We start from the raw sequence: 25,511 nt of genomic DNA, 5'->3' as shown, positions 1-25,511 counted from the left end.
GTCTGACTGTGGCCCCAACGGTGGGCTGGGGGCAGACATTGGGTCTGACTGTGGCCCCACCCACCAACACAAGTTTCTCCAGATAGCACAGGGGAAGTGCCCTGCAGTTTGGAGCTACTGCAGGGACTACCCAAAGTGATGAAACGGAAGAATTCTCCTCAAAAGAAACTCCAGGAAGTAGCAACAGCTAGCGAATTGATCAAAACCGATTTAAGCAATATAATGGAACAAGCATTTAGAATAATAGTCATAAAGGGCGCCTGGGTGGCGCAGTCGGTTAAGCGTCCGACTTCAGCCAGGTCACGATCTCACGGTCCGTGAGTTCGAGCCCCGTGTCGGGCTCTGGGCTGATGGCTCAGAGCCTGGAGCCTGTTTCCGATTCTGTGTCTCCCTCTCTCTCTGCCCCTCCCCCATTCATGCTCTGTCTCTCTCTGTCCCCAAAATAAATAAACATTGAAAAAAAAATTTAGAATAATAGTCATAAAAGTAATTGTTGGGCTTGAAAAAAAGAATAGAGGACAGCAGAGAATCTATTGCTACAGAGATCAAGGGACTAATAAATAGTCATGAGGAACTAAAAAATGCTATAAATGAGGTGCAAAATAAAATGGAGGTGGCCATAGCACAGATTGAAGAGGCAGAGGAGAGAATATGTGAATTAGAAGATAAAATTATGGAAAAAGAGGAAGCTGAGAAAAAGAGAGATAAAAAAAAAAAAATCCAGGAGTATGAGGGGAGAATTAGAGAACTAAGTGATGCAATCAAACGGAACAATATCTGTATCATAGGAATTCCAGAAGAAGAAGAGAGAGACAAAGGGGCTGAAGGTGTACTTCAACAAATCATAGCTGAGAACTTCCCTGATCTGGGGAAGGAAACAGGCGTTGAAATCCAAGAGGCACAGAGAACTCCCTTGAGACGTAACTTGAATCTATCCTCTGCATGACATATCATAGTGAAACTGGCAAAATACAAGGATAAAGAGAGAATTCTGAAAACAGCTAGGGATAAACAGGCCCTAACTTACACAGGTAGACACATAAGGGTAGTAGCAGACCTATCTACTGAAACTTGGCAGGCCAGAAAGGAATGGCAGGAAATCTTCAATGTGATGAACAGAAAAAAATATGCATTCAAGAATCCTTTATCCAGCAAGTCTGTCATTCAGAATAGAAGGAGAGATAAAGGTCTTCCCAAACAAACAAAAACTGAAGGAATTCGTCACCACTAAACCAGTCCTACAAGAGATCCTAAGGGGGACTCTGTGAGTGAAATGTTGCAAGGACCACAAAGTACTAGAGACATCACTACAAGCATGAAACCTATGGCCATCACAATGACTCTAAATACATATCTTTCAATAATAACACTGAATGTAAATGGACTAAATGCTCCAACCAAAAGACATAGGGTATCATTATGGATAAAAAAAGAAGACCCATCTATTTTCTGTCTACAAGAGACCCATTTTAGACCTGAGGACACCTTCAGATTGAAAGTGAGGGGATGGAGAACTATCAATCATGCTACTGGAAGTCAAAAGAAAGCTGGAGTAGCCATATTTATAGCAGACAAACTAGACTTTAAATTAAAGGCTGTAACAAGAGATGAAGAAGGGCATTATATAATAATTAAAGGGTCTATCTATCAGGAAGAGCCAACAAATATAAATGTCTATGCACCAAATGCTGCAGCCCCAAATATATAAAACAATTTATCACAAACATAAGCAACCTTATTGATAAGAATGTGGTAATTGCAGGGGACTTTAATACCCCACTTACAACAATGGATAGATCATCTAGACACAGGATCAAAAAAGAAACAAGGGCCCTGAATGATACATTGGATCAGATGGACTTGACAGATATATTTAGACCTCTGCATCCCAAAGCAACAGAATATGCTTTCTTCTCCAGTGCACATGGAACATTCTCCAAGATAGATCACATACTGGGTCACAAAACAGTCCTTCATAAGTATACAAGAATTGAGATCATACCATGCACACTTTCAGACCACAATGCTATGAAGCTTGAAATCAGCCACAGGAAAAAGTCTGGAAAACCTCCAAAGGCATGGAGGTTAATGAACACCCTACTAAAGAATGAATGGGTCAACCAGGCAATTAGGGAAGATATTTAAAAATATGTAGAAACAAATGAAAATGAAAATACAACAATCCAAATGCTTTGGGATGCAGCGAAGGCAGTCCTGAGAGGAAAATACATTGCAATCCAGGCTTATCTCAAGAAACAAGAAAAATCCCAAATACAAAATCTAATAGCACACCACAAGGAACTAGAAGCAGACCAGGAAAGGCACCCCAAACCCAGCAGAAGAAGAGAAATAATAGGGATCAGAGCAGAAATAAACAATATAGGATCTAAAAAAAACGGTAGAGCAGATCAATGAAACCATGAGTTGGTTTTTTGAAAAAATAAATATAATTGATAAACCTCTAGCCAGGCTTCTCAAAAAGAAAAGGGAGATGACCCAAATAGATCAAATCATGAATGAAATGCAATTATTACAACCAGTCCCTCAGAAACACAAGCAATTATCAGGGAATACTATGAAAAATTATATGCCAACAAACTGGACAACCTGGAAGAAATGGACAAATTCCTAAGCACCCACACACTTCCAAAACTCAAACAGGAAGAAATAGAAAATTTGAACAGACCCATAACCAGAGAAGAAATTGAATCAGTTATCAAAAATCTCCCGACAAATGAGAGTCCAGGACCAGATGGCTTCCCTGGAGAATTCTACCAGACATTTAAAGCAGAGATAATACCTATCCTTCTCAAGCTGTTCCAAAAAATAGAAAGGGAAGGAAAACTTCCAGACTCATTCTATGAAGCCAGCACTACTTTGATTCCCAAACCAGACAGAGACCCAGCAAAAAAAGAGAACAACAAGCCAATATCCCTGATGAATATGGATGCAAAACTTCTCAACAAGATACGAGCAAATTGAATTCAACAGCATATAAAAGAATTATTCACCATGATCAAGTGGTATTCATTCCTGGGATGCAGGGCTGGTTCAACATTCGCCAATCAATCAACATGATACATCACATTAATAAAAGAAAGAAAAGAACCATATGATCCTGTCAATCGATACAGAAAAAGCATTTGACAAAATTCAGCATTCTTTCCTAATAAAAACCCTCGAGAAAGTCAGGATAGAAGGAACATACTTAAACATCATAAAAGCCATTTATGAAAAGCCCACAGCTAACATCATCCTCAATGGGGAAAAACTGAGAGCTTTCCCCCTGAGATCAGGAACACAGCAGGGATGTCCACTCTCACCGCTGTTGTTTAACATAGTGTTGGAAGTGCTAGCATCAGCAATCAGACAACAAAAGGAAATCAAAGGCATCAAAATTGGCAAAGATGAAGTCAAGCTTTAACTTTTTGCAGATGACATGACATTATACATGGAAAACCCGACAGACTCCACCAAAAATCTGCTAGACCTGATACATGAATTCAGCAAAGTCGCAGGATACAAAATCAATGTACAGAAATCAGTTGCATTCTATACACTAGTAATGAAGCAACAGAAAAACAAATAAAGAAACTGATCCCATTCTCAGTTGCACCAAGAATCATAAAATACGTAGGAATAAACCTAGCCAAAAATGTAAAAGATCTGTATGCTGAAAACTATAGAAAGCTTATGAAGGAAATTGAAGAAGATACAAAGAAATGGAAAAACATTCCGTGCTCATGGATTGGAAGAATAAATATTGTTAAAATGTCAATACCACCCAGAGCAATCTACACATTCAGTGCCATCCCAGTCAAAATTGCACCAGCATTCTTCTCGAAGCTCAAAGAAGCAATCCTAAAATTTGTATGGAACCACAAAAGACTCCGAATAGCCCAAGTAATTTTGAAGAAGAAGACCAAAGCAGGAGGCATCACAATCCCAGACTTTAGCCTCTACTACAAAGCTGTAAGCACCAAGACAGCATGGTATTGGCACAAAAACAGACACACAGACCAATGGAATAGAATAGAGACTCCAGAAGTGGACCCACAAACGTATGGCCAACTAATCTTTGACAAAGCAGAAAAGAATATCCAATGGAAAAAAGACAGTCTCTTTAACAAATGGTGATGGGAGAACTGGAGAGCAACATGCGGAAGAATGAAAGTAGAGCACTTTCTCACACCATTCACAAAAATAAACTCAAAATGGATAAAGGACCTGAACATCAAGACCCTAGAGGAGAAAGCAGGAAAAAGCCTCTCTGACCTCAGCCGCAGCAATTTCTTACTTGACACATCCCCAATAGTTCATTGGGACCTCATGAACATAAAAATCTTCTGCACTGCAAAGGAAACAATCAGCAAAACTAAAAGGCAACCGACGGAATGGGAAAAGATATTTGCAAATGACATATCGGACAAAGGGCTAGTATCCAAAAATCTATAAAGAACTCACTAAACTCCATGCCCAAAAAACAAATAATCCATGAAGAAATGGGCAGAAGACATGAATAGACACTTCTCTAAAGAAGACATCCAGATGGCCAACAGGCACTTGAAAAGATGCTCAATGTAACTCCTCATCAGGGAAATACAAATCAAAACCACACTGAAATATCACCTCACGCCAGTCAGAGTGGCTAAAATGAACAAATCAGGAGGCTGTAGATACTGTAGATACTGGAGAGGATGTGGAGAAATGGGAACCCTGTTGCGCTGCTGGTGGGAATGCAAACTGGTGCAGCCGCTCTGGAAAACAGTGTGGAGGTTCCTCAAAAAATTAAAAATAGATCTACCCTGTGACCCAGCAATAGCACTGCCAGGAATTTCCCCTAGGGATATAGGAGTGCTGATGCATAGGGTCACTTGCACCCCAATGTTTATAGCAGCAATTTCAACAATAGCCACATTATGGAAAGACCCTAAATGTCCACCAACTGATGAATGGATAAAGAATTGTGGTTTATATACACAATGGAATACTACTTGGCAATGCGAATGAATGAAATATGGCCTTTTGTAGCAACGTGGATGGAACTGGAGAGTGTTATGTTAAGTGAAATAAGTCATATAGATAAAGACAGATACCATATGTTTTCACTCTTATGTGGATCGTGAGAAATTTAACAGAAGACCATGGGGGAGGGGAAGGGGGAAAAAAGTTAGGGAGGGAGGCAAACCATAAAAGACACTTAAATACTAAGAGTAAACTGAGTGTTGACGGGGGGTGCAAGGGAGGGGAATGTGGGTGATGGGCATTGAGGAGGACACCTGTTGGGATGAGCACTGGGTGTTGTATGGAAACCAATTTGACAATGAATTTCATAATAAAAAAACATAAATAAGCCTATTTTGTTTAATATAAGTATTGTTACCTTGGCTTTCTTTTCACTTCCATTTGCGTGATAAATATTTTTCACTCTTCACTTTCAATCTGCATGTGGCTTTAGGTCTGAAGTGGGTCTCTTCTAGGCAGCATGGAGATGGGTCTTGTTTTTTTATCCATTCTGTCACCCTATATCTCTTGATTGGAGTGTTTAGTCCATTTACATTCGATGTAATTATTGATAGGTACATACTTATTGCCATTTTGTTAGTTGTTTTGTGGTTGTTTTTGTAATTCTCTGTTCCTTTCTTCTCTTGCTCTCTTCTCTCACAATTTGGTGGGTTTCTTTAGTGATATAATTGGATTCCCCTTTCTTTATATTTTGCATATGTGTTACCAGTTTTTGGTGTGTGGTTACCCTTACATTTATATATAACATCTTATGTATATAGCAGTCCATATGAAATTGATGGTCACTTAAGTTTGAATCCATTCATAAAGCACTAAACTTTTACTCTTCTCCGTTCCTCATGTTTTAGTTATGTGGTGTCTTACTTTACCTCCTTTTACTTACTGAACATCTTGACTCGTTTTTATAGATGTACTTAATTTTACTGCTTTTATGCTTCTTTTCTTACTCTTTATTACAATCTTTCATTTCTACTCAAAGAGCCCCTTTTAACATTTTTTGTAGGGCTGTTTGAGTAGTGGTGAATGTCTTTAACCTTCATTTGTCTGGGAAACTTTTTATCTCTTCTATTCTGAATGATAGACTTGCTGGACAGAGTATTCTTGGTTGCAGGTTTTTTTTTCTTTCAGCATTTTGAATATATCATGTCACTCCCTTCTGGCCTGCAAAGTTTATTCTAAAAAGTCCACTGATAGCCCTATGGGGTTTCCCTTGTATATAACTGTTTTTTTTCTCTTGCTTCTTTTAAAATTCTCTCTTGATCCCTACTGTTTGCCATTTTAATTACCATTTGTGATGTGAACTTCCTTGGGTTGATTTTGTTGGGGGATCTCTGTGCCTTCTGGATCTGGATTCCTGTTTCCTTCCCCAGATTCAGGAAGTTTTCAGCTATTATATCTTCAAGTAAAATTTCTGCCTCCATTTTTTTTTCTTTCTTCTTCTTTTGGGACCCTTACAATGCAAATGTTATTACACTTGATGGTGTCATTGAGTTCCCTTAATCTATTCTCATTTATTATTATTATTCTTTTTTCTTTCTTTTTTCTGCTTGATTGCTTCCCATCACTCTGTCCTCCAGGTCATTGACTCATTCTTATGCTTCCACTAGCCTACTATGTATTCCTTCTAGTGTATTTTTAATCTCAGTGATTGAGTTATTCATCTCTGATTGGTTCTTTTTCATGTTTTCTGTTTCCTTGTTGAGAGTCTCACTGAGGTCCTCCACTCTTTTCCCAAGTCCAGTGAGTATCTTTATGACCATTACTTTAAATTCTCTATCAGTCATATTACTTATCTCTCTTTTGCTTAGCTCTCTTGATGTGATTTTGTTCTATTTCATTTGGGACATATTATTCTGTCTCCTCGTTTTGTCTCACTCTCTGTGTCTATGTGTTAGGAATGTCAGCCATGTCTTCTGCTCTTGAAAGTAGTGCAATGTCCCCTATTCTCTAGGATCTTGTGCTTCAGGGATGTTTCCTATGCGTATTGTGTTTGCCCTACTTTTGTGGCTGAGCTTCTTCAGTCCAGTTCTTCTGCAATGACTCTCTTTACCTGTTGTGGGCAGGGTTTGGTCCCTGTGGCCAGTCTGGGACCACCTTGGGCTTGAGGTGGTTCACACCAGGCATTTGCCAGAGATGCAGTGGCACTGAACTTCAGGACACTTTCCCTGTGTTGTCCCTTGGAAGCTTTTGTTGGTGGGCAGGGCCTGCAGTTAGGCCCGATATCTGCCCCCAGCCCACTGCTGGGGCCACACTTGAACAGGTTTGTGTGATTCTCTCCCCCTTTACCCAGGGCAAGAATCACTTTGGGATGGTGCTGGCCTCTGTGGGGGCTGCTTGCACACTGCCATGCTTGTGGTGCTGCTTTAGATGGACTTCTTCCAGGGGTGGGTTGGAGTTGTGGTCCGCAGAAAAGCATGCAGAGGCATTGGTGGGGTGGGGTTGCTGTTAACAAGGTAGATGGAGAGTGTTCGCTGGCTGGACTGGTTCCTGCAGGTCTCTGTGTACCTAGGCTAGGGGATGGGGAGGGAAATGGCTATGCCAGCTTTTTGTTCATGGAGAAGTCTCTTAAAGGTCTCTGCCCCTCCAGCACAAGTTCTGAGTTTAATAAGTAAATCTCCTTCCCTTATATCCCTATTTTTCAAACTGAGGCTTCTCTGTTGTATCTCAGCAGGTCTGTTTGTTATGCTGTTTCTTTCAGGGTGGGGACTCAGTTTGCTGTCACCTCCTGACTTTCCTTGGGCAGAGCCTGCTGAGTTTTACAGTTCTAGGTGTCAAGCCCCACTGATTATAAGAACTTGTTACATTATGCCCCTCTGTTTTTCAGAGCCAAATGATATGAGGATTTGTCCTCCCAGTGTGGGTCCCCCAGGCGTGGGGTGCCTGGTGTGGGGTCTGCTCCTCTCCCTTCTCCATGCCTGTGTGTCCCTCCCTCCTGTAGACAGTACCATAGGTCAGTTTGTTTCCCAACCTCATCTTTGTTCTTCCTACCTTTTTCTGATGTGGCCTCTTCTCTACTTTTAGCTGTGGAGGTTCTGTTGTTCTGCCAGTCTTTGAGTTGTTTTCTGGGTTCTTTACACTGATGTGGGTGTTATTTAGGAGTGTCCATGGGATGAGGTGAGCTTAGGACCCTCCTATTCTGCCATCTTCCCTGAAAGTCCTCGACCTGTTTCTAGTTTTAGTGACTACAGATAATCTGTAAATATCCTTGTGCATATCTTTGGGCACATGTGTTTTTAGAAAGTTGTCAGTAACTAAATTTAAAATTGAGTTGTGCATTTTATTTCACTGGGCACTCTGCTCAAACATTGTGGGGTATTTAGTAAAGTGGGGAAGATGGGCACTAGGATTCACAAAGTCCAGTATCATGTTTCTATAAAATCATTCATCTTCATTTTAATCAATTCTAGGATAATGACCAGAAAGGGCTAGAGTTTAGAGATGGATATGTTTAGGAGTCTGTTGGCTTGATTTATAACTCTTAAATATTTAAATATATGGCATATGGACTTCCATTTTTACCTTTGCCCATGGCTCTGTAAATAGTAAGTGCAGAACCACTAAAGAAAGAAAGGCAAAGACATCTTAATGCCTAATTTGCAATACGCCCCTTCCCCCCATGAAATCATTCTAGGAAACACTTTGGACATGGGACATTAAGTTTCACAGTGACTTGAAAGAGATCTTCTATTCAGACCTAGGGATAAAACTAGGCCAAATTACATGCTAATTATACCTAGATTTTCTTTCTTTGAATTTTTTTCTTAGCTATTTTTATAAAGTGATGTTTTTATTTTTAAAACTTATATTAGTATTGAAAAAGTCATTGTCTTAGTCCTTTTGGGCTGCTATAACAAAGTACCGCAGACTGGGTAGCTTATAAACAACAAATTTATTGCTTAGTGCTGGAGGCTGTGAAGTCTAAGATGAAAGGCTGCAGCATATTCACTGTGGTGAGCACCCTCCCCCCCCCACCTTCCTGGTCCTTAGCCACATTCTCACTGTGTCCTAACACAGTGGAAGGGGTGAGAGTTGTGTAGGGACTCCTTTCTAACGGCACTAGTCTCGTTCATGAGGGCTCCATCCTCGTGACCTAAGTACCTCCCAAGGGCCTCACCTTTGACTACTATCATCTGTGGGGTTTAGGATTTCAACATATGAATTAGGGAGGGAATACAAAATATTCAGACCATAGCAGTCACTAATCTCCCCTAATTTTGCCTGTAGAAATCTGGCTGTTCAGGTCGGTCACAAGATTATGTCAAAGGTACCAAAGGACAATTTTATGACAATGCATATTATTTTTTAACAATAAAAGGTACTCTTGTACGTGCACCGGTTTACTGTAAAGATGGATTAATTTGGCACATTCTGGAGCACCATGGAGAAGAGGGCATACTCAGGAATCAGATTGCCTGAGTTTGAGTCCTAGCTCTGCCACTAACTAGCCTGACAAGCTGTATGATCTTGAGTATATTTCTTAACCTTCCTGTGCTGTCATCTCCTTCTCAGAAGAGTAAGGTGATAATTGTGTGTAGCTGAAAACATTGTTACAAAGGCTAAACGAAGTGATATAGAGAGAGTTTAGAACAGTGTCTGGTGCATAGTAAATATTTGGCAACAGCCTTTATTTTAGGTAGAATTGTTGTAATTCTAGTTCTAAGGGTGAATTTAGTGCTTCACTTCCTTCCTTGCTGACAGCTGCAGGCATCCATGATCCAAGAAGATGCCACTGAGGACATTGAAGGTGACAACTCCAGCCCTTCCATGAGCACAGGTCAGAGGGCTTCTGCAGGTGGCCATGGGGCTCAGGATGACCATGAAGAAGAGGTATGTGGGATTCAACACCCAACAAAGATTTCCCAGTTTGTACAGATTCTAGATGTGGGATCTCACCAAGGGTGATGGTCAAATGTTTAACAGCCAGTAAGTAGGGCATGGGCACCAGCTCACCTGAAAACACTTAGGCAGTAGATCTGGGAGGGTCAGGGAGACCCTGCTGGTGGCAGTCCTGTAGTTGCAAAGTCATGGGAAGTTGGGGTGGTCCCAAAGGAGGGGGAGTGCATATAGGATCAGAACAACAGCTACTCACCAGCCAATCTAGGAGTGTTTTAATATTTTAACCCAGTTACTGCTGTATCTGTGAGTGTGGGGTGAATATCAGCCTTCAGATTTACTGACAGAGAAGGTCCTCAGTGCTAGTCTGTCCTCCTTTTTTTTTTTTTTTTTTAAGTGTATTCATTTATTTTGAGAGTGAGCGAGCAAGTGTGAGTTGCGGGAGAGGGTCAGAGAAAGTGGAAGAGAGAGAATCCCAGGCAGGTTCCACGCTGTCAGTACAGAGGCTGAGGAGGGGCTCGATCCCACGAACTGTGAGATCATGATCTGAGCCAAAATCAAAGAGTCAGACGCTTAACCAACTGAGCTGCCCAGGCGCCCTGCTAGTGAGGCCTCCTTGACTCAGAATTGTACCCCTGGGAGTCAGCTATGTTTATTATGAGGTGCCCAGTCAGTACCCCTCACACCATGAGAGCAGAGCCCGAATCTAGCCCGACTGAAGAAGTAAAAGGCAGGCTGTTTATTCTCAGCCCGCCTCCCCAGCAGAAGCACGCCCAGCTGCTGTCCCCTCTTTGTTCTCCTGTCTCAACCCAACCCTGGCTCTGCTGAGACTTTGCTGACCTATCTTTGTAACGTTATCTGCCTCTCCTGTGAATTCAGGAATTGCTTTGTTCCCTCCTCCCTCCCTGTGCCTTTCTGTCCAAGAGCAGCCACTCCCCCTCAGGAATGTGCCACATTTTCCCAGCTGAAGGCAGGTGGCTGTTTTTATATTACCACCGAAGTATCCCATAAGCCTGAACGGGCTGGGGGCTTTAACTGGAGCTCTGTTCTAATCCTGGAGTGGGGATGGAGCTCTGTTCTAATCCTGGAGTGGGGACGGGGTTCCTGTGAAGCCTGAGAGATGCTATAAGAAGTTCCATTTGTGGTGTTAATTACTTAAAAAAGAATTCATTTAAACTAATGGATAGTCAATTAGAAATAATGAAAAATCTGGATCAAGTTTTTCCGACAAGATTCCAGGTACAGAAAGTAACCCATATTAGTGGCTATTAATATTACTAAGCCTGCCAGACCTGCGGGGATGTTTTAGAATCCAGCCCACACATCGTCTGACTCATCCAGTCCCAGCCCGTCCAGTACAACCTCTCTCGTCTGTTCTTCCCATGCCCTCAATATTTACCCTCTCGGTGTTCATCTTCTGCCTCTGCCATGTACTGGCTGCCCTTGTTTGGTCAACCTGAGGCTCCATTTGTGGGTCCCTTCCCCCAAGTACAATCATGTGTGGATCGTCCATTGCCAAGCATATATACAGGCTTGGCTCTTTTGTCCCCTCAGGGTCCTCTCTGACCTCTGTCTACACCAGGTGTTGGCCAAACTCTGGGTCGAAGTCTGCAGACTGCCAAGTCTGCCCAAGACTTCCGACACTAGCCACAGGTTTGGGGCCCCCCCAGGACCACCCTCTCTTCAGACCAGTCAGTTACAAATTCAGGGTCCCCTCAGATTCCCTCAGGGTTGGTGATTTATAGAACGACTTACAGAATTCAATGAAGTTTAACCCTTACTTACAGTTAGGCTTTTACTGTAGCTCAAATATACAGATCAGAAGCAGCCGGAAGAAGAGGCGCATAGACAGAATCTGACACTGGGAGGGTTCCAAATTCCAGAATTCTGTGTCCTTAGAGAGACATTAGTCTCCCGGCCTCAACATGTGGTGGTGTGCACACAGCATTGCCAGCCCAGGAAGCTCACCGGAGCTCCAGCATCCAAAGCTCTATTGGGGTTTCATTACGTAGGCATGCAACTCAGTGGTTGTGCTCACTCTCCAACTCCATCCTCTCCCTGGAGGCTGGGCTGGTAACACATGGCTCCCAGTCTCAACCCTCCAACCACAGGAACCATCCAATGTGGTCCCAGGGGCTCACCGTGAAGAACACAGACAGTTCTTTCAGGTGGGAGACGTCAGGAGTTTAGAGATTGCCTCCCTGGAGCCAGGACAAAGCCAGCCCTCTCCTCGGGTGGGGTTCGTTCTTCACCACTCATTCCTCCATTCCCTTGCCTCTCTCCCCTCTCTGCCCTTCCCTGCCCTTCACCTCCTCCCAGCTGTTTTCATTGCTGAGTCAGAGGCATTGACTCCTGTCTCCTCTCCAGAGCTCCTGACATGGTTGACCGCACCCTCCATGCCTTCCTCGGTATTTCTCTATCCTTGGCCGCAGCCCTGTGACTCCTTCTGGGACTCTGACCTCTTCTTTCCATCATCCATGTCTTTCTTTCTCACCTCCAGATGAACTTTTCCCAGGCTGGGAGCTCTGTGATCTTTCCCTCGTGTGTCTTCCTGGTCCCCTTACCTCCCACAGGTGAGTCCTAGGTGTTCACTTCCAGCCCGGACTGTTCTTCTGAACCTGTTCTTCCTCTGTCACTGTGTGCTGAGAGATTCTACTTGTGTGGCCAGCTGTCACCTAAGACACAACACACCTGAACCTATCACTAATGTCCTTCTCCAATGTATCCATTTCTGTCAATGCCATTCTTTTAGCCCCTCGGACTCAAGACCCTCAGAGCCCTGTATGACCCTGGCCCCTGCTGGGTCAGAGGCCCTTTTTCTGCATTCCCACAGTACTGCTGAGTCTTGATTATTGCACTTTTCCAAGCACCCTGTCCCCACCACGCTGCGAGCCACCTGAGGGCCAGGATGGTGCCAGTCACACTGTTCCCCCGACAGCATCAGAGTGCCTGAAGGGAACAGCATGCTCTTGCTGTGTGCGTGCTGTTTCTTCCCCTTCATCTCTAGATTAGTGAGCTAGTCAACAAACAGGCTTTTTTGCTTATAAGGCTCTGCCTTTGCTAGTCCATTTTGTCACCAGATTAATCATCCCCCCAAGACTTCTTTATTCCCCCTCCCCACCCCGGCCACTTTTCATTCAGATGCTGTTTATGGTTGCTCATTGATTCCAACTTATTTTCCCAACTCTGTTCTTTACTGAAACTTCAGCACCTGGGGGCTCCTTTCTAGTCCTCACCAAACAAGCACCTACTTCCAGCCAAATTGTTTCCCGCCCAGAACTTGCCTTCCTGATGTTCCCAAGCACCCACCTTTTCCTCACCGGGAGTCATTTTCTTCACCAGGAATGATCTTGCTTATCTTTTACTTCCAGATGCCTCCCCAGCCTTCCCGGCCCAGCACAGACCTCACCTCCTGTGACACCTTACCGACCGGTCTCTCTTCTTCTTTGAACTTCTTTCAGCTACTTCTGGGAAATGTTCCTGCACACACACTGTACCCTACTTTGCGCTGCTAACTCTCTCTCTACGAGCATATTAATATTTGTTTTCCCCTAGTTCGACTGGAAGTGCCTTAAGAGTGGAGCACATGTTTTATTCATCGGTGTATCATTAGTAAGACCTTTCATGGAGGAAATACTTAATGAAATAGAATAAAAAATTCTCTCTTTCAGTTCAACTTTGGAGACATCTTTGTGCATCAAGCCATCCACACAATCGAGTACTGCCTGGGCTGCATTTCAAACACAGCCTCTTACCTCCGGCTCTGGGCCCTCAGCTTGGCTCATGCACGTGAGTGAGCTGCCCTCGGGGTCACGATCAGATCTCCCCTGGGAAACAGAAGCAAAGCGCTTGTTTGGAGAAGTGCCTTCTCTGGGTTATTTACGGCATGTTTGCCCAAAGAATGGTTGGTTTTTCTTAGGAAGAAGTGACTTTTTCTGTAGGTCTGACTTTATGTTACTGGAGTAGTTAGCCTCTGTGTCAGTTTCCTGTTGCTGCTATAACAAATTGCCCCGTTTAGCAGCTCAAAACAAATGCAAATATACTGTCTTACAGTTCTGGAGTTGTAGAACCAAGATGTCAGCAGGGCTGGGTTCTTTCTAGAAGCTCTAGGGGGGAATCCATTTCCCTGCCATTTCTATTTTTAGAGGCCGCCTGCATTTCTTGGCTCTTGGGCTCATCAGTCTGATTCCTGCTTCATTCATCATGTCCCTATTTTCTCTGGCTCTGACTCCTTTGGTTTCTTCTTCTAAGGACCATGTGGTTACCTTGGGCCTACCTGGATAATCCAGGATGATCTCCTTATCTCAGCACCCCTTCACTTTAATCCTGTCTGCTTAATCCATTCCTTTTTTTTTTTTTTTAAGTTTATTTATTTAGAGAGAGAGAGAAAGAGAGGGCACATAAGAGCATGAGTTGAGGTGGGGGGCAGAGAGAGAGGGGGAGAGAGGATCCCAAGCAGTCTCCACGCTGTCAGTGCAGAGCCCAACTTGGGGCTCGAACTCATGAACTGTCAGATTATGACCTGAGCCGAAATCAAGAGTCAGGTGCTTACCTGGCTGAGCCATCCAAGTGCCCTGCTTAATCCATTCTTAATCCCTTTTTGCCATATAGCTTTTTCTTAAGATTAGAACATGGCCATTTTGGGGGAGTTCACTTTGAGAGAAGGCCTGCCTTGATTGTGAGCATTGGTGGGAAGTAGGCCAGTTGGCTGACCCTTGACCTGCACCCACCCCCCCACCAGGGGTACTTGCCACCTTACAGGGTCATGCTAAGCCCAATTTTGGTCATGATTCCATCCCCAGGGGTTACTTAAGTCTGGAATCCTAACTCATCAAGTTACTTTGTAAGATCCTTCTTGATCCCTGCCTGATTTTCCAGTCTCGTCCCTTGGTATTGCCCTTAATGCCCCACCAGCCCCTGGTACCCACCCATTTCATAGGCAGTGGCCACCAGGACCTGCACTGAGGCTCCTGAGGCTGCCACGCGCTCTGGGCCTCTCCGTGTTGGCCCTGCAGCCCCCTTTCCTGAAATCTTCCTTTCTTCCTTAGCTTTCTCCTCACTTGATTTCTAATTCCTCCTTCAGAGCTCACACAAACGGCACCTCTCCTGGAAATCTTCCTCCCTGATCCCCAGTCTGGCAGGTGCCCTTTCCCTGGGTTCTGGGAGTGCCCCCTCCTAACACTGATTGCAGTTCAGTCCTGATTGACCTGTGTCCCTACTGGACTGTGAGCTCCTGAAAGGCATCGACCCTGATTTCCACCCCTGCATTCCCAGCCCTGAGCACAATGTGTGAGAGATCAGGCCAAAGTGTGTGCTAGATGGGTAGAAACCAAAGCAAGGAAAGTGAGCCTGCTTCTTGATTTTTAGCAGAAATGCAAGTACTCACTGTTAGCCTTCGCGGCTTGGGCTGTGTTCATTTCCTTACATCAACTCCCACACATACACTTTACCTGTGTGTACACAGGTGTTTGGATGCATACATCCACAAGCACCTGCCTGTGTTTGCTTGTGCATTGACATGCACTCATGTGAGGTGGTTTCCCAGGTCCCGAAGTGGATCTCTGAGCTTCGTGTGGTCAAGTGGTGTTTAATGTTAGCCTTTAGCTCTGATCCCAGATGTGGTTTGGAAGCATCATGTCACAAGAGGGCTGAGCCCAGATGGGACAGGAGGGTGCTCTCTGACCAGTCCATGCCCATCGAAGATGCAATTTGACATCAGAAAATCCATATGGCTTATAGCTGCCCTGCACGGTCTACCCATTGGATCTTTCTAGAACTTCCTGAGACATATAGTTCCCACGGAATATCTTCAACTCATGCTAACAAACTTGCTTGAAGAGGTGGTTTGGCAGAAAACAGATGCTGATTTAAGTCCTAGTTTCTCTTCTGCCACTTTTAGCTCAGTAACTCAGGCAAGCAGGCTAACCTGTGTGTGCCTTGGCTTTCCTGTGTGGTTCCGGTAGTGAGCCTGCTGTGTTAGTCAACCAAGGCTAGAACGTGTTGCAGTCACTACCAGCCCCGGATCTCAGCAGCTTAAACAATGGAAATGTACTTACTCTATCACATCTGTTCATCAGTGCCATGCTGAGACCTAAGTTGAGGGAGGCTGTATTTGGATACATGCTTCAAAAATCACCCAGATGGGGGTACAAGGAGGAGGTGAGAGTGAAACACTGGAAATTAACACACTTTCCCATTGTGTTACTCCAACAGAAAGCCAGCGCTGGGGGACAGGGCACAGCACAGGTGTAGATACTCCCCCTTGTGCCCTCACATGTCTCTCTTCTCATCGTGTCCAAATATCCACTTGCAAGTGACAGGTCTTTATCTCTCTGGGCCATGCCACTTTGACCTTTTGGCTGGATGACTTCCAGTCTCAACCCAACAATGTAATGGTAGTATCTCCCCGAAAGGGAGAGTGTGAGCAAGCTCTCTGGTGTCTCTTCTTATAAAGGCACTAATTCCATCATGAGGGCCCCACCTTTATGACCTCATCAACACTTAATCACCTCCCAAAGGCCCCTTCTCCAAATACCCTCACTTTGTGGGTAGGGATTCAACATAGGAATTGGAGGGTGGGCGGGACACAAACATGCAGTCCATATCAAATCACATTCTACGCATTCTGTTGTGTTTCGCTTCTCTGGTGTAACATTTTGTTGCTCAGATTTATTCATGTTGCTGCTGGTAACTGTAGTTTGCTCACTTTCACTGGTGAATACTGTGCCTCCGTATGTTTGTTGTCATGACAGAAACTCCTCTATTGTAAGCATTGCCCTAGACAGTCTCATACAGGTGCCCCAGGGCACATGTGCCTGAGTTTTCTACCTGAAGAGCACAGTGTTGGGATTCTAGGGTGTGCAGACCCAGGTATATGGCATGAAAAAACCCTGCACTTGCCACATAAACTCTGTGGTTGAGAAGGTTTCTCTTGCTTTTACAGAATTGTCTGAAGTGCTCTGGACCATGGTGATGAACATTGGCCTTCGTGTGCGAGGCTGGGGAGGACTCATTGGAGTCTTTATCATTTTTGCCATATTTGCTGTTCTGACAGTAGCCATCCTTCTGATCATGGAGGGTCTCTCTGCGTTCCTGCACGCCCTGCGACTACACTGGTGAGCGTGGCTGCACTGGGGAGGTTCTGTGTGCTCTAGAGAGAGATGATGGGCCATAGGACCAGCCATCTGAGGTCACATCCTGACCCAGTTTGAGTCACCTGTTGGCGTAATATTACATGATGAGGTGTGTGTATGTGTGTGCCTGTGTGTATGTGTATACACATATGATGGCTGCCCTGGGATTAATGTTAGTTCCCATTTACTCATTCTCTTTTATTTTTATTATTACTTTTTAAATGTTTATTTATTTTTGAGAGAGAGAGTAGAGGAGGGGCAGAGAGAGAGAGAGAGGGATAGAGGGTCCAAAGCAGGCTCTGCGCTGACAGCAGAGAGCCCGATTCAAACTCACGAACTGTGGGATCATGACTAGAGCCAAAGTTAGATGCTTAACTGACTGAGCCACCCAGGCGCCCCTTACTTGTTCTCTTTTAAGAGTTCGTTTGTTATATCACAACTAGCTTCAAGATAAGGAACACTTCAAGTATTGGTAAGATGACAGATCTGAGATAGTCTCACAGCGGCATACTTAGTGAATCTGGGACATTAGGCCCTTGGTGCTGAGTGCAGGAACTATACCAGAGGTACAGGCTACTAACCTCTACAAAGTGGGAACAGAAGAAGGGTACCTGGAAGGAGGAAGGCACTCACAGGAGGCCCTTGACATCCGCAAATGTGTCCGGAGACTATGAGCCCTCACTAGGCTTACAAATATGAAAACATTTGTTGAAGCTCCTGTTTTTCTAACAAGTCATAGGTTGTCCAAGAATTTTGAGTGTGTGCTCATACCCTTAAACCACAGAGACTGTCTTTAGCTCTCACCGATGCTTTCTACCTCCCTCTGTGCATGCTGTTCATAAAGAAAAGTTTTTACATACTCCGTGTATGGAGTGGAGGGAATCACAGCGCCCCTGCCTCAGGTTATGACATCGGCTCTCCCCACGTCCTTAAGGAAATGAACCCTGTAACATAATCAAGCGTGAATGATCATGCGTGATGTCTGCGATGTAAGTTACAAGAACGTTAAGTCAGGGTCCCGGGTATTGTGAAATAGCGTAAGTCCCATGGTTAAGATGAGGATGGAGAAGAAAAACCACGTGGAACCTCGTGAAACATTCTCTCATCACTAGCTCGTGAGACAAGACTTCACAGCAAACGCTTCCCTGCTTGTGGGAGCCGGGGGGAGGGTAGCTCTGCCGTGGTCTGAGAGGCTGGTGGCAGGGGCCTGGAGGAAGTGGGGTGGGATAGGAAAGGAAAAGTGTGACTGGGAGGCAAGAGAAGGATTTTTATAAGCCTCAGAGGATCCCTGTAGTGGCCACCAACCTGAGTGTCTTCCCTGGCACACCTTCCTGACCCTGTGCTTGATTTTACGAATGCCCCGCTTCTTCCCTTCCCGGCCAGCCTCTAGCTTACATGTTTTTATCTCGCTTTTTTTTTTTTTTTGGTTTTGCCTTCCCCCATCCCCCAAGGGTGGAGTTCCAGAACAAGTTCTATGTCGGGGCCGGTTACAAGTTTTCTCCTTTCTCCTTTAAATACATCCTGGAAGGGACATCGGAGGAATAGCCGCAGGTCCCGTGGCTACCGCATCTTCTGCCTCAGTCTGTGTGCCTGTGAAAGAAGTTCAGCTTTGTCTTCGATGTCAGCCTGTGCTAGGCGGTCAATGGATGATTGTTCTTAGCTACCTGGAGACAGGAAGCCGTGTATATTTTACTTATAAGCCTTGGAATTTGATACGACTTAACCATGTCAGAGAGGAACCGACCTCATGTGGGGTCGTCATTGTCAAAAACTAAAATGACTGAGAAACGGGGAGCACTACACTGATGTTTTCCTGCAATATTGTGAGTATTATATGCAAGAAAATAAACTTCTGGGCCATTTCCTTGTTCTTTAAGATGTCTTTGTCCAAAATTATTCTGTAATATTTAGTATTGATAGTTACAGGCCAAAGCTAAACAATAGAGTTACACAAACTAATTTAAGAGGATTATGTTTATTTTATTCTTTCATTTCCTGGTTCCTCAGATGTGTTTTTTCCTTGGCTGGGGCTAAGCTTTATAAGATTAGGAACTTTCTCATGAATCTCCACTCCAGGTGGGAAAGAAAGGGTAATGTTCCCTGGACGGAGGGCTGGCCCCATGTGGCTCTATGTGTTGTTAAACCCTGTGAAATGAAGTGTGGCAACATATCATCAGCGACTGTTTGCTGGATGCACATTGTGCTGCAGGAACTGGAGAAAGAGATTTGAAGACTCGAGAAAGTTCTGGAAAAGAGCCTGCCAGACAGGAGTCTGCCAGACAGGTCTTCCCTGATACTCTCTGGGTCTGTCAGCCCTGAAGTCATTTCTAAGCCTCCTGGATTGTCAAACTCTTAAGAGCCAGTTTTGTAGAGTAAAATATGTGTCATCAACTATTTAGATAACTATTTAGTTATCCAGGTTAATCATAATCTTCAAGGTAACTAGACCAGTGGAATTAAGCATTGTTACCATTGGTAGTGCTTTACAGTTTACAAGGCACTTTTAAAAAAAATGGTTTTAATGTTTATTTATTTTTGAGAGAGAGAGAGAGAGACAGAGAGACAGAGAGACAGAGAGACAGAGAGAGAGAGGAAGGGGCAGAGAAAGAGACACACACAGAATCTGAAGCAGGCTCCAGGCTCTGAGCCGTCAGCACAGAGCAGGATGTGAGGCTTGAACTCATAAATTGTGAGATCGTGGCCTGAGACAAGTCAGACGCTTAACCAACTGAACCATCTAGGCGCCCCTCATTTTTTTTTTTAAGTAAACTCTACCTCCAACGTGAGACTTACACTCACAACCCCAAGATCCAGAGTCGCATGCTCTTGTGACTGAGCCAGCCAGGCGCCTCAAGGCACTTTCTACATAGCATCTAGTTCTTAAGATTTCAGAGTATTTGACCAAATCCAAAATTGCCTTTTGGACATATCTCTGGGTTCTTCAGCTCCCTCCTGCCCTGCTTGGTAGTGGGGCTGATGGGTGCGCACGGAAGTGTCATGGCTCAGACCCGAGGAAGGTTCCATGTCACCTTCTGTATCAGTGTCGTGGCTTGTCTAGCACAACGTAAGGCACAATTAGCTGCTCGAAAATTTTCAGAGATTAAAGCAGGTTGAGCCTAAGAGTGATAGTTGGCATCTTTGACTTCGAATTCTGATCCTTTATCATGTGTGTCCCCAGGCAGGAGACCGAGTTGTTCTGCTCATTGCCAAAATGGGGATTAGTGATCTCCATTCTCTGGGTTGTGGAAAGGAAGTGTCAAGCACGGGGCATGGACCTGCTACTCATCCGGTAACATTGCCGGAAGGAAAGAACAGACAAAAGCCATATGTAAATGTTAGTTTAAATCCATAAAAGCCAAGGTCACTGGATAATTTCAAGTTTCTCAGGACATCACTGCCCTTCTCAACAACTATCTAAAAATATGCTACGTGTACATGGATCACCAGGCTTTGCCTCTTTACTTCTAAGCAGTGATGGCTGTGAGAAAAGGTTTGAAAGGACAAAGCTTCCTTCTGCCCCTCACCTAGAGCCCTGCTTTTCCAGAAGTTCCCATGGCCTCCCTGAAAACTGTTATTTCCCTCCAAGATTTGGCAGCCTTCTTTAATCTCAGTGAGAGACATAATTTCCCCTTTAAAAAAGGATTGGGTGAAGGGCTACAGAAAAGGGGGTGTAACCTGGATGTCACTCACTTGCTCACACCACAAGGTTGCTCCTTAAAGAATTCCACTCACAGAACTGAGCCAAAAGAGGAGGAGAAGACCAGGGGGCCGGGCTTCTTAGGCAGGTAAGTCCAGAAGCCCCTCCTGGGGCCACCAATGGTCTAACTGCTGCGTGACACTTGGCAAGTGAGCGAAAGAGCCTGAAACTGGAAAGCTTTCCAAGGACTATACAGAGGTAAGAAACTCCGACGGGCAGCATGGATCTGGATGTACTTTTCCTGCTTTGGAGTGGGGGTTGGGGAGGTAGGAGTTTGACCACCTTGACTGAAGGCACATGGAATATGAAAAGTTCCCTCTTCATACTGATGATATTGCAAAATCAATGACATTATACACACATACAAGCATGTTCAGTTTTAAAAGGCTCTAACATGGCTCAATTATTTCTGGCTGAAAAATTCAGTATAGCAAAATGCAATGGAATGAAAAGTCCATCAGTGCCCGGGAATTTATTTTAATGAAGCTTGAATGCCACGTGAACCTTTTGAATTTCAGAGTAGACCCTCAGCGTGTCAGTTTTTACAGATATTTTGTTTGTTTATTTATTTATTTAAAGGTTTTCTTTTTTAAGTAAAATAAAGCCCCAACATGGGGCTCAACATCACAACCCTGAGATCAAGAGTCGTAAGCTCCTGGAGTGAGCCAGGCAGGCACCCCTTTTACAGATTTTTTGAAGCTAGGTCTTGGGTTACTTTCCCATTGTAGTTTTTAAGGAGCTGATGGTAAGGGGTGGGAAACATTCTTCACCATGTTATTCCTTCTCTTCTTGAGTCGGTCCAACTGATTATCCCTCCTCTTCCTAGGTTAGAATGGATTCAGAATGATTTAGGGAAACAATAGACGATGCCATCTCAGCTTTTCCAACACTCCATTTCAGACTTGAGATTACAAGCTCTATCTGTAATGTACCTCTTATCTATCTCTATGGAACATTCTGTCCTCTTTTTTAGGAAAACTTTTCCTTATGAAACTTGGCTGAAACCCTAGAGAATACAAGGAGAATATCTGTGATCTATTAAATTTGAGTTAATGTTGGGTGTCCTTGTAATAACGTGTACTGTAAGCCCATTTATAGCATGCAGATGTGAATGCCCAAATCCTGATAATCTGTCTACACTGCTGTACTCCCCTCCCCACCACCCAACACGGTACCCAACACCCAAATAGTCAATCTATTTTAGAAAACAAGTAATTTTTTTTCCCACCTGGGTGGTTTTTCATCTGAGGCCAAGGTGTTTTAATGTTAGTGGAATATTAAGCAGTAAATGCTTTTGCACACATTTGAGAACTCTGAAAATACTAAAGAACTTACTCTGTGTGTATTTAATTTGTGGTTATGGAGAAATTTTAGACATTTAGTTGATACCCTTATTCAGGGATAAGAAATAGTACTCCCATGGGTGCTTAGGTTGCAGTGGGCACTGTGCCATATTATACAAACCTCATCACATCTGATCCTTGTAACAAACTGAAGAGGAAGCTTCTCAGTTAAGAATTATACACAACTGGCTGGTCTGAGTGCAGTGGTGTTTACCATCCGTTGATCACGGCCATCTACATATTTCTTTGTTCCTTCTTCCCTCCCACTGCTACACTCAGCTAGCCTAAAAATAAAATAATTGCACACAACTTCAAGGAACAGAGACTAGAAATAACAGTGTCTTCAACAGAGAGCGCTTAATTTTTTTCCCATGTAGATGTCTGGAGGTAAGTGGTCCACAGCTGTAGGAGAGGTTTCCAGGCTCTTTCTAGCTTATGCTCTGCCAGACTTGGCCTGAAGTTTCCATATTTCCATCTTCACATTTGCATCATGACCCAAGATGCCTGATGAAGCATCAGCCATCATGCAGGGGGAGGGGCAGAAGGGCCTTCATCTGCCTCTCAGTGACCACTTTCTTCAGCGAGGTGCAAGGGAGGACCTTATTGGGAAGACAGCAAGCTACTTCTCCCACAGGTAGCTGGGTATTATTTCCATTTTCAGAGAAGGAAACTGAGGAAGAAGAAACAGAATCCATTCAATCTCAGTCTCACCGTGGCTACTGATTGCCTTCCTTTTCCTCCCTCCCTTTCTCCCTCCTTTCCTCCTCTAATTCTTCTTCCCTTCTTCCTTCCCTCCTCCTTCCTCCTTTCTGTCCTTTCTTCCTTCTTATGTTAATTTAGTAGGTATAAAATGATACCTAAGGATTTTTTTGTGACTGCCATTTTGTCAGTTACTACAGAAGGTGAACAATTTTCCAGTTTTGCTTCCAGTTTTTATATATTCTTGGGAATTGCTTGTTCATATAATTTGCCCATCAATCTATTAGAATCTAATGTTTTTCTTGTAATTTGTGGTTTATAGGTACTACCGACATTTATTTGTTGAGTGCATAGACATGTGCATGCACACACACGCACACGCACACATTTGCAAATGGCTTTTCTTATTTTAATTTTTGAAATTGTGGTAAAATATCTATAACATAACACTGACCATTATACCAATTTTAAAGTGACCCATTCAGTGGCATTTAGTCGTATAATTTACAATGTTGTGCAAACACTGCTACCACGAAAGAGGGCTTCCTGTGCCAGGCCACCTTGGGCACTTCCAGCCAGTTAGTGATTTGATCATGTCTGGGTCAAGTGCCTACTGCTGACCCGATAGGTCATGGCCGGTGATGGGGGGCAGTGGGGGCAGTGGTAAGGCCTGCCTAGGACAGTGGCCTAGTGAACACCGGAAGCAAGACGTCAACTATACATTGGTTCGCTTTTGCAGAAAGAATTTTTGTGGTACAAGAACAAGCCTTTCTAAAAATTCAAACAAATGAGATAAGGATAAAGAAGGAAGAATGGGGAAAAAACCCTAACTTCTCCCTGCCCTAGGTAATTCTTTTCTTACTCTTGTCCTCATGGCTGGCTCCTGCTTCTCCTTCAGGCCTCCACTTAGAATTGCTTGCAGAAGCCTCCCCAGGTCTGAGGACTCATAAGCAGGGGCCCCCCTTTGTGTGCCAGAGCAACCTCCACTTAACCCTGGGACCCACTCTTCCTGCCTGAATCTGTCCCTTTGTTCGCCAGAGACCCTTTCATTATATTCTATGGTCTAGTACATAGTAGTACTCCACAAATACTTACTGAAAGACAAAACAGTTTCAGACAACATCTCTCCTGAAATCTCCATGCAGGTACCTATTTAAGTGAAATGTTATAAATTGGGATCAATATGTACATACCCATACGTTGTGGATACGTCTGCATTATAGACACACATCTTGGAAAATGCTTTCAGCACGAAATGGCCTTTCACTAAGAGCTTTTAAATGGTATTCTGTTTAGCCACTTCTCCACTGGTGGGCGTTGAGGTTGTATCCAATTCTTTTGTTGTGAAAACAACAGAGTGGTGACCTTCCTTGTATGTATCTTTGTCTACCTTTCGACTACTCCATTAGGATGAATCCTAGGAATGAAATTGCTTAGTCAATATTCTTTCATCTCTGCCTAATTGCCTTGTGCAAAGGTAGCAGTGGACATTCCCAGTGATAATTTGAGTGCCTATTTCCCTTTCGCGGTGTAGAATCAATTTTTAAGACTTTGGCAAACCTGATAAAGGAAAATGGTAACTCTTTTTAATTTGAAGGCATGATAACTACTTAGGTTGGACATAATTTCATTTGTCAGCACTGTATGTATTCTTTTGTGTTTGTCCCTCATGGCTTGGCCCCTCCATTGTTTCCTTCCTGACCTCCACGAGCCTTTGTTAAACATGTATGTTGCAGACAGTCTGTGCTTTGTCTGCATGTATTGAATTTTATAATTTCTGTATTGAGGTAGAAAGTGCATATGGCAACAAATCAAGTTGCCGGATGAGTTTATAACAGAAATAAACAATGTCCTGACTTGATTTTCCCCATCCCCAGAGAAATTTCTTTTGTCTTGTTTTTTGTTTTTTAAGTTTTTCTGGTAATTATCTTTATAGTTAAAACAACATAATTGTATTTTATTTCTTAGTTTATCAACTGAAGACAGTCTCAATCCACTATTCACCATAAAAGATGATGGTTTATGTCATGATTTCCTCTTTGTCATTCTCCTAATATTTTATAGGTATCCTTTTAAAAAACCAATCACAACTGTTTTTCATGTTATTAAAAAGTCTACATCAATATAAAATTATTTGTTTTATTTTTAGAGAGAGAGCATGAGCCAGGGAGAGGGGTGGGGGGAGGGGAAGAGAGAGAGAGAGAGAGAGACAGAGGCAGAGAGAGAGAGAGAGAGAGAATGAAACTTAAGCAGGCTCCATGCTTAGCATGCAGCCCGATGCGGGACTTGATCTCATGACCATTAGGTCATGACCTGAACCAATATCAAGAGTCAGGTGCATAACCACCTGAGCTACCCAGGCGCCCCCCTCAGTATAATTTTAGATGCTGTATGTATTATCAGTTTAACCATTTCCTCTCTACTACTTTCACTACGTAGGTTGTTTCCTATTTGTTATTGTTAAAATAGACTTGGATAAAAAACTGTTTAGATTAACTTCTTTGTATAGAGAGCATTTTCCATATTTGAGATATTTCCTTGGAACAAATGACAAGAACTGGGATTACCCGTTCAGATGAAACTAGTTTTTAAAGCTTTTGACCCATTGCCAAATTGACACGAACTGTTCGAAGGGCATGGAATGATGGATTTCAGATGGGGGCTATGTAGGGCTCACAGTAACGATCACCTGGAAAAAATGTTCAAGCCTCCCCTGCCGCTGGTTGAGAGTCACTGGTAAGGAAGAAGGAATAGGGGCTTTGATGTAGTGGTGTGTTTAAT

At 43.6% G+C, this 25,511-nt stretch overlaps 2 protein-coding genes and 1 long non-coding RNA gene across 5 annotated transcripts in view; 2 read left to right on the top strand and 1 right to left on the bottom strand.

Moving 5' to 3' along the window:
- Positions 1 to 16,326, bottom strand: part of LOC123384049 — a 34,409-nt gene extending 18,083 nt beyond the window's left edge. The window contains exons 1-2 of the long non-coding RNA XR_006594630.1: positions 15,915 to 16,326; positions 11,644 to 13,685 (exon numbers count right to left, since the gene is read on the bottom strand). This is a non-coding gene — a long non-coding RNA (uncharacterized LOC123384049). The remainder of the gene's footprint in view (positions 1 to 11,643; positions 13,686 to 15,914) is intronic.
- The window catches only part of ATP6V0A4 (ATPase H+ transporting V0 subunit a4), a 101,242-nt gene extending 82,375 nt beyond the window's left edge, over positions 1 to 18,867 (top strand). For all 3 annotated transcript variants that reach the window (XM_019825880.3, XM_019825881.3, XM_011280577.4), the window contains 4 exons: positions 9,724 to 9,852; positions 13,530 to 13,647; positions 16,802 to 16,973; positions 18,443 to 18,867. In XM_019825880.3, coding sequence (XP_019681439.3) covers positions 9,724 to 9,852; positions 13,530 to 13,647; positions 16,802 to 16,973; positions 18,443 to 18,536 — 513 coding nt within the window. In that variant the 3' untranslated portion in view covers positions 18,537 to 18,867. The remainder of the gene's footprint in view (positions 1 to 9,723; positions 9,853 to 13,529; positions 13,648 to 16,801; positions 16,974 to 18,442) is intronic.
- An 873-nt stretch (positions 18,868 to 19,740) lies between these two features.
- SVOPL (SVOP like) overlaps positions 19,741 to 25,511 on the top strand; it is a 92,818-nt gene continuing 87,047 nt past the window's right edge. Inside the window, exon 1 of the mRNA XM_045052814.1 lies at positions 19,741 to 20,886. The gene's annotated coding sequence lies outside the window, so the exon portion shown is untranslated. The remainder of the gene's footprint in view (positions 20,887 to 25,511) is intronic.

This window comes from Felis catus, chromosome A2 (genome assembly GCF_018350175.1).
Source record: "Felis catus isolate Fca126 chromosome A2, F.catus_Fca126_mat1.0, whole genome shotgun sequence".
NCBI classification, from domain to species: Eukaryota; Metazoa; Chordata; class Mammalia; order Carnivora; family Felidae; genus Felis; species Felis catus.
Note: the sequence above shows the minus strand (reverse complement) of the source record. Positions and strands in the feature narration are given on the sequence as shown.